This window comes from Orbicella franksi, chromosome 12 (genome assembly GCF_964199315.1).
Source record: "Orbicella franksi chromosome 12, jaOrbFran1.1, whole genome shotgun sequence".
Taxonomy (NCBI): Eukaryota; Metazoa; Cnidaria; class Anthozoa; order Scleractinia; family Merulinidae; genus Orbicella; species Orbicella franksi.
In genome coordinates, this window is record NC_138156.1 from 18,612,544 (window position 1) to 18,621,716 (window position 9,173).

General features: G+C 40.8%; 1 protein-coding gene across 1 annotated transcript; it reads right to left on the reverse strand.

The window, feature by feature from the left end:
- Positions 1-801: 801 nt before the first annotated feature.
- On the reverse strand, positions 802-8,622 carry LOC145464012 (Na(+)/citrate cotransporter-like). The gene is made up of 15 exons (XM_081447818.1): positions 8,496-8,622; positions 8,116-8,344; positions 6,985-7,250; positions 6,266-6,437; positions 5,712-5,860; positions 5,477-5,534; positions 5,072-5,205; positions 4,371-4,490; positions 3,584-3,694; positions 3,300-3,404; positions 2,856-2,950; positions 2,477-2,586; positions 1,534-1,695; positions 1,311-1,448; positions 802-977 (listed from the first exon to the last, which is right to left on the reverse strand). Exons 1-15 carry the CDS (start codon positions 8,558-8,560, stop codon positions 810-812), a joined length of 2,082 nt encoding a protein of 693 aa, XP_081303944.1. The 5' UTR covers positions 8,561-8,622; the 3' UTR covers positions 802-809.
- Between the last annotated feature and the right edge of the window lie 551 nt (positions 8,623-9,173).

Consider the following 9,173-nt stretch of genomic DNA (forward strand, 5'->3'; position numbering starts at 1 on the left):
CTGAGTAAAGTTCATGAACTTGTTTTGTACTTTAAGATTTCTTAATGTCAGTCTTAGCAGGAATGCTGCTTGATGTAAATGTAGTTTTGTAAGTGGTGGCCGAATTTTATTGGTAATATTGTACGAGAAAGGCTTGAAAATCTACGCGGTAGTAATTAGGGTTTTACACATTTTGTTCAGATTTTTCACTATGATGTTAAATAGTAATGCTCGGTGCTCAAAGTATCTCACTATTATTCTTCAAAGGAACGACTACTAGGCGCCATTATACTCACAAAAAATTGTAATATTTAAACTGAACGCTTATCATATTTACGGCAATGTAATCCACCGTTGCTCTAGCTTGGCTATTGTGAAATGCGTTTTCTCAGTATAGTAATGAAAAACTCGCTCTGACGCAGCAGAATAGGATTGAATTAGACTGAATTAGCAAAACCTGTTGGCTTGTGTTATGTGTACAGTAGTCATGTGACTGGTGCCCAGATTTCTCTTGGCCTACCCAAGGCCCCCAACCATCAGCCTGCTTTTGTCACTATTTTTCCGGCGTAATGTTGAATTCTTTGCTCCCACTATTATGCTCAAAATAATGCCGGCATAATGGTATAACAAGAGATTGAAAACAACCTGTTTTGGGATGGCAAATTGTTCAATACAGAAACTAGCCAAGCGAGCTGCAATATAAACGAAAGAGATAAGACGTTTTCTTCGCAAGAGCGCTTCAAAAGAGGGTTCAAAGGGAGTTCCTTTCCTTTCCTTTACTGAACTCTAATACAGCTGACCAGGAAGCTGTCCTATAAAGACGTGACATTTCAGCAAACGTGCGTGACATTGTCAGAAACGGTCGTTGGAGTCGGGCTCGCACGACTTGCAGCCCAGTCTGGAAAAGTGCTCAGATCGAACATGGCGACACCATATGTGTTAACACAGATCACCAACACGGTGACAGCCAGAATATTCATTCCCAAACCGGCTTTTGCCTGAGAGAAAAGGCAAAAAATATAACATGTGTGTCAGTTTTTATGAAGTCCGAGGCAAAATATATCCTGAGTAAACTGAGAGTTGATAAAATAAAGATGGTGAATTTTAATTGGCCACTCGACCAAAAATCCTTTCTGATGACGCAACTCTGCAAAAATCCTTGTAGTGTCCCTGATTGGTTGTTACTTTCGCGCGGAAATTTCAAACTCGAGCGACAACCAATCACATGTTGAGCTGCGTCATCACCATGGAATTTTTCGAGTTGACTCGAGAAGGGGAAGAATTTAATAGATTTTCCTTGTCCCTAAGATGAAGATGGCTTCAATACATACCATGTCCTTAACTCTGAGGTGGCCGCCAGCGAACACGATAGCGTTTGGAGGTGTGGCAACAGGTAGCATGAAGGCAAACGAGCAGGAGATTGTAGCAGGAATCATTAGATACCAGGGATGAACTTCAATCTCTTCGGCCTACGAAAGCAAAAATAATTACGTAGTCAAGTACTATAAGAGGAAAAGTATTGAATTTGTGGTGTGGTGGTCATGATATACTCACCAGAGAAGCCAATATCGGTAGAAAGATGGTGGCGGTTGCTACATTGGAGGTAAATTCGGTGAATGTGGTGATCAAAATACAGACACTCATAACGATTGCATAGCTTGGAATGGCGTCGAGATTAGCCAGTTGTGAACCAACCCACTTGGACAGACCGGACACCTGATCAGAGAATTGAAAACAAAATATTTGTTTTCCGTGCGAAATATCTACTGGGGCTTTTATTTGTTGTGAGTTGCAAGGTTTGATTCAGTTGCGTAAATGATTTTCTCTGGTTGGCTAGAAGATGATGACGTTGAAGGGTAAATGAACCAATCAGAAGGTACGATGACGGCACGTTATTGGAAAAGAATTAGAGGAGCGATGGAATAGCGATGAGTTAAATGGCGCACGGGCGAGTAAGATTAATTAGTTCAGTCTCCTATCTTCCGCGTTCAGCATCCGTTTTTTCCAAAAGTCAATGAAATATGAATAAAAAATCATGTTACTACAGTAACAAAAACATTTGATTGGCATTGTCGCGCGTAAATGGTAAACCGGCCGGCTTTCAGGGGAGGATCCAGGATTTTTCTTGAGAGGGGGTGCACCACTAAGGAATGGCGTAACTGACTGGTGAGGTATTGGTAAACGAATTTCAAATGCGAATACGAAGAAGAAGGCTTCATCTCAGAGGGGTTCATATCCCCCGCACCCTTCCCCTAGATCCGCCCCTGCTTAGAAAATAACAATACCTAGAAAGTACAATTCATTAAATATCAGAAATGATTCGCAAAAAAAATTATAGTTTGGCAAAAGGTCTTAGGTCGAAAAGAACTCAACCTGATGTTTGATTTTTAGCTAAGAACATCTTGTTTAAGGGCATGTCGCGGATAAGATCTTTCGTTGTATCTGATCTCTATTTTAGAGTAAGGACTTCTGGTCAACCTGTATAAATGGCCATTACCTTACAAGCTTCCGCCAAAGTAAATCCGCTGCCAAGCAAGATAACAAGATGCCATGGAAACCTCTTTGACATGGTCTTGAACTGCAGCAGGCCTGGTGGTGGTTTGTTTACTGTGTGACGATAACAGTGTCTGTTAGTTAAAACAGAGTTTCTAATGACTTCCTTGCTTCCTTCCATCCATTTTTGGAAATATTTTTTGTTGCATGATATTTCCTGCAGTTAAATTTCAAAGTCTGAGAATTTGCCTAAGCCAATCAGCTAATTCTTGGACTAGAAGGCACATATACTGTATAGATTCATGTTGGCTCGCTGGGAACCAAGAAAACATGTGAGAGAAATAGTGAAGAACTCGCTTAAAAGTTCGTTACTGTGAACTTACCTGACCCATCAGGAGCAAAGATTCTCGGCCTTTTTGAAGGAAACACGAACAAGGAGAACGCAATAAACATGGCGGCTGTGGCGTCTCGAACGTAACTGAAAAGTAAAACAGCGACCGTTTGGAGTTAAAATTTTAAAGCATGGCATCGAAAACTAAACTAATTAATTGCTGGAATGAGTGCAATCCCATATTCAAATAAAGGGGCCTTTTGAGACTTTACCAAGGAATCGCTCAGCCCTCGAATTTCAGTTATGTATTTTTTATGTGTACCGAAGCTTCGGGTTATCTTAGCTTCAAAATGTCTCTAAAAATCATGGCCGAATTAATTCACCTTGATTTTGGTCGCTGACCACAACTTGAAAAAGTTTCTGAGGAATCGGAAACACAAACGAAACACAGTTCAGTTGATGTTGCAGTTATACCCCTCTGTCTTTACATACATACCCGTCCTCAAATATTATGGCCCATCCTTTCATAAATTTAGGATCACGGAAGAGCCACAGCAAGGCCAACAAGGTGAAATGACCAAGGACAGCTTTCTCGGCAAACCTGTGTGGAAATACGAGAGAAGAAATTATAAGTAAATCTTAAACTTAAATTTTCTTTACAAACGTATCCTGTGATTTACTTGCTTACAAAATAGGAATTTGACATATCAATATAAATTGTAACCAGATTGAAGATTTATTTAATTAATGTTTAAGATGACATCTGTTAGTTAATCTTACGACATGGGTCCAAGAGCTCTGTACTGAGTCACCAAAACCTGTCTAATGGCTTGTGTCGACCGAGTGTCCCTTTGACGTGATAGTGTTGACTTGTTGAAGCACTTCCGGAAACTAAATAGAATTCAAAAAAATAATCCGTCGTCTGCTGTGCCTGGGCTGGATTTTATACAACAATAAAAGATACAGCCGTGTAAGGGTGCTGAGAGCATCATTTATACCGCGGCATAACAGTGTTATAACATAGCCTCAAGCAATAATAAACAAATGCACAGCTAATCAAATCGCCTGTTATATGAGAATTTTGTTAAGTCAAATGAAGCTAAAAATACTAAATTGATTCATTTCGTGATTTCAGGCGTCAAAAACGTTTGGTTTGAATTTTCAAAATTTTTTGTCTAAAACAACATTTTCCTGAATTTCAGGAAAAGAGGGCAGCCTCGTGAGGCATACCCGAATTTTGGGAAATTTGTGACCAGGAATGTTCATTCCATTTGATTTTCCTCTCTAAAATTCCTGAATTTTCTGTTGGATGGTCCTCGTTTCGGAAATACAACAATTTTCAGATTTTCCGGAAACTTTCCAAGGAAATTCCATACCATGTTACGAAAGATTCGGAATTTCTGGTTGAATGAAAAGCGCCCTTTATTTCTCTTTACACTGACCACACGAGAATAGAAATTTATGTGTCGATACTTCAACTGTGACAAAATTGATCAATCATGTAGTTACGGTTTTCGACCATTGCAATGTTTGTGCGTTTGGGTAAAAATTCAAGACCAAAACTTACTTAAATTTGAGAAAGAGTAACTGAATCCAGATCCATGCAACAAAAAGAAGCACTACCATTTGAGGAAAAGCGTAGCCAAACCACATGGCAAAGCTAAACCCTGGACTCTTGGGAAAGAGGCTGAGAAAATGGACAGGAAAAAAACCGTATTAGTACGGAAAGTAATAAACCAACGCGTTTAACCATTATTCCACGAAACTTTACAACATGCTTTTTTTTTCTTCTCAGTGAAACTACCCGTAAATCAAATTTTTCGCTCAATTGATGTTGAATTATATACCGTAGCTGACTGGTATATTACTGAGAAAGCAATATGTGATTGAAATATAACGGAAAATTGAAACAGAAATTTCGGAAACATTTGAGTGACGTCATTTGAGTGACGTCACAAAACAAACTTTTGATTGACGTCACAAAAGGCAAGATGGCGGCGCCAAGGAAACTCGTAAGGTTGTTTTGTGACGTCATTTGAGTTACGTCACAAAACAAACATTTGAGTGACGTCACAAAAGGCAAGATGGCGGCGCTAAGGAAACTCACAAGGTCTGTATTCATTTCAACAAATTTTCTTTGTCCATCATATCAAGGTCGCTTTAGTGATTTTTTTTTACGGTATCACCGTAAGCATGAGCATTTCTATTCTATATCAATTATTTTGCTGCAGTTAAGGCCACAAGGAGCTCATCAGTCGAGTTTCTTGCCTGTTAACCTGTCCACCAAATACCACATTGGGCCCAGTTCCCGTCAGTGTAGCTGTGCCGCCAATATTTGCAGCGTACGCAACAGCTAACATCATAGCCTTACACAGTCTGCTGTAATAAAGAGTCTCAGCTTTCTACAAATTAAACCAAAAAATTCTACTCAAAAATATGCAATAATAGGGGTTTAGCCATCATTGTTGTAAATACGGTGCAAGATAGTTTAATGCCATTTTCTACTTCCTCATCTCTTCTCAAGGGATCGCAAATATGATTATGACTCACTATGAACGAACATCTGGCAATACTTGACGTTAAAGTAAACACAAAAGAGATTCTCTTAATGGTGTGTTTAGTACGCAACTGTACGACACAAAGTTTGAACAGTGAAAAACGATTAACCCTTACATCAACCTCTTCTTCTTCTTCTTCTTCTTGCAGTAAGGTTACTGTAACGGAATACATTCTGAAAATAAAGAAAAACATTGTCACGCAGTGTGTTAGGACGAACATTTCTAATGAACTCCGCTGACTCATAAATCATGCATGAAGGTACTAAATATCTTTTTGGTAGGTTAGATCGCTCAGATATTTGAGAATGAATGCCTTGACTACCTAGCGCCATAATTCACAAGCTTCTCACCTCTCATCCTTTTCAGAGAGAAAATCAGCGTTGTGTTTTCCCTTGTGTCCCGCAGTTTCTTGGACTGCGTCTCTTTTCTCTTCTTTTTCGTCATCTTTGTTCAAGTGGTGAAGTTCATATGATCCACGCCGTGGTACAATTTCGTCAATCTGCAGTTACAGGGTAAAGCACAGTACAGGTGATTTGGGGAATAACAAGTTGAATTATGATGTAGGATGCACCTTTAATCCTCGTAAGACTGTAGGCGATAAACATATGTCATATATAACCAACTTTCATACCTTCAGAGACAATCATAACTCACGACCGACCGACCGCCGACTGACTCAGAGTGACTGAACTAACTGCCTGACTGACCGTCTGACGACTGACTGACTGACGGACGAACGGGCGGACGGACTGACTGACTGACTGACTGACGGAAGGGCGGACGGACGGCGATTGATTGTAAGAAATGAACGAAAAATGATACAATAAGACGTCTTCAAAAATCAGCATTCCATCGACATTATCCTGAACAAAAAAATGCAGTAAATTAAGGTCAGATTTTCCACCTCATCTGCTTGGCTGTTTTCATTGTTCTTCTTCTCAAATTGATTCTTGATGTTTTTGTTCTTTATTTCTCCCAACACCGCCTCAACAATCGGCACCATCATGGCGGTTGTAGCCGTGTTGCTTATCCACATGGAGAGAAATGATGTGGTCAGCATAACGCCAAGCATCAAACTGTGGAGAAAAACAGTGCTCGATAAAAGGCTTTGAAAGAGTGTCGAAAAGTAATTGGTTTTGCATTATTACACTACACGATTGGCTTGAAAAAATTGAAAAGTAAAACGTAGAACCAAAACCAGTCATGACTCACTCGGGCAAGTTTTCCCGCGCTTTGTGTCAGCTGCATGAAATTACTTTTAGTTTTAATTGTTCGCTGGATTGTCTATGTCCTTTGTGATTGGTTAGAGTGGTTACTTTGGTTTTGGTTTTACGACACTCAATTGAAAACTGCTCTAAACAGCTTATGGTTTTGTAGTTTGTGACAGAAGAGTTTTCTGAAGACTCAGTTATGATGGGGAAAAAGAAAAAAGGAGCACGGACTATAGCGCATTAACGTCTCCAGATATATACTTCTCAGCTGGTGCACTGTATATGCCTGCTATACAAAAACATTTGGCTATGGTCCTAACAGAAGTAACTGTGTTTGAATATGCAGTTGGTATTGGAAATTCGTGTTGACCCTCCAGCCCAGTCTTCCCCCGTCTCTCGACAATCGACTCACCGTCGAGGTTGAGCTCCAACCAATAAGAGAACTCGAAGAGCAATTCGTTTGTGTAAGTTCCACTGCTCTACAGCGACTGCCACGATCAGGCCACCAAAAAAAAGCACGTTGGTATCCTTGAAGTAAGGAGTAGAGACTTGTTTAGAACCCAGGACCCCGAATAAGGGGAAGAGAACCAATGGCAGAAGAGCTGTGACGGCTAACTCCACAACCTCGGTCACCCAATACACCGCCATGATCAGAATACAATACGCACAACGGGATTCCTGGTGAAGTAATGCGATCGTTATCATAAATACATTGACTTGTTACCGGGGTAGCCTGCGTAGCTCGCGGGATTCGTGAGCGGCTGATTTTTGGTGGCGGAGCTGCCATTTTATTCTCGTGGAATTCGCGAGCGGCGAAGCCTCGAGTGAAATTCAACTCGAGTACAAAAATTCAACTCGAGTGAAATATTCAACTCGAGTGAACTGTTCAACTCGAGTGGAATTCAATTCGAATCATCACCAATTCGCCACTCGCGTTCACGGCTTCGCCGCCAAAACAAAAGCACTCGCGCGCAAAATCCCGCCAGCTACGCAGGCTATTATCAGGGTAACAAGCGCATTATCAGGCATCTCAAAGTGTCGTTTTTCGGCCATCGAAGCTTAATTAAACAGCAGTCATGTTTACCACGGCTATTTGTTTTGTTGTCAATTTTAAGAAGTTTTACAGGAATCATTCCCAGTGCACTAAAATAATCTTCTAAACACTTGTGGAGTAGTCTGTCGACCCAAATAGAAACCATAGTCACACAACACAGTGTGACCATTGCTTCCAACTGAGTTGTTTTTTACAAAAACTCTGTCAGCAGATTTTCTTGGATTGGATATTTGAGATGCAGAAGTCCTTTCGCGCCTTCATCAATTAATGGCCTTACACAAACTACACGAGGCTCGTCACGTACTCCTTCCCAATGACGAAGAAAGCTTTTGTGTCGACTGTCGGCTCAAAAAGCGTCTGCTGATTAATCCTGATAAGGCTACACCTACTCCGAATGATTCTAACTTTAAACAAGGACCGTCCTCTAAGACAAAGGTAATTAAAGTGGCTCTCCTTTCTCAACAGACCATTGCCACACAGTGCTCTCACCTTTCCCTGCACAGCGATGGGTAGGGGCATCAGAAGAACAGGCGTCAAAAGCAGTATTAAATATTTTCTCCATCTTAAAATTCGCTTGAGAAGTGAAGGATTTTTCACTTGAAGCGGTTCGCGGTAAGATAAGTTAGGGGAGCCACTCGCGGTTGGTAGAGGCTTCGTTTCAGTCTCTTCCAGATAACTATAACCTCTTCCTCGATTCTCAGATTCCTTCCTTGCAGATCTACGACAAATTCAAGACAAAACAATGACGACTTTCGCGAAATGTTCTGTGTTCGTAGGACATACACACCATAACGTGCATACATGAGGGTGTCCAGAAAAACCTGTTTCTCGGTCTTACTCTTACGTAACTGATTTATACTTTTACTAACCTTGAACCCAATTCAGGCGTGCAACTGATCAGTTCTAAGGCAGTGGTGAGGTCTTCAGACGACATTGTAATATTTTTTAGACACACAGCGGGTCAAATTGCACAGTTGCCACGTTGTTAATGTCACGCTATCTTAACACGAATCCCGGAATTACGCGTTTTGCGTCACCACTGTATCTACCTTTAACCTGGATGCCTTGGAACAAATTGACCAACCAAAACGTCGACGTTTCGTGAATACAGTGGGTGACAACATTTATCATTAACAGAAGAGTAACTCTTTCAAATAATCCAGAGGAAAATAAAGATTTGTTTTACTGCTGTTCTTGATTTGCATACTGTCGACACAGGAAGGATACTATAGTGAGGGGGATGTGCAAAGGGAGGGGGTTATTATAGTAAGGGGGATGTGCAAAGGGAGGGGGTTATTATAGTGAGGGGGATGTGCAAAGTGAGGGGGTTATTATAGTGAGGGGGATGTGCAAAGTGAGGGGGTTATTATAGTGAGGGGGATGTGCAAAGTGAGGGGGTTATTATAGTGAGGGGGATGTGCAAAGGGAGGAGGTTATTATAGTGAGGGGGATGTGCAAAGTGAGGGGGTTATTATAGTGAGGGGGATGTGCAAAGACGTTTTTTTATTCTAAATTTTAGGTTTAAGGACATTTTTTCTGTGTTGAAA

Bases quoted from the DNA above. Each gene is read 5' to 3' on its own strand.
- LOC145464012 (XM_081447818.1), bottom strand. From the start codon at position 8,560: ATGTCGTCTGAAGACCTCACCACTGCCTTAGAACTGATCAGTTGCACG. The intron at 3,405-3,583 runs GTAAGATTAACT...ATTTCCACACAG, and splicing joins AGAGCTCTTGGACCCATGTC to GTTTGCCGAGAAAGCTGTCC. The intron at 1,449-1,533 runs GTGAGTATATCA...TTGCTTTCGTAG, and splicing joins TACCGATATTGGCTTCTCTG to GCCGAAGAGATTGAAGTTCA.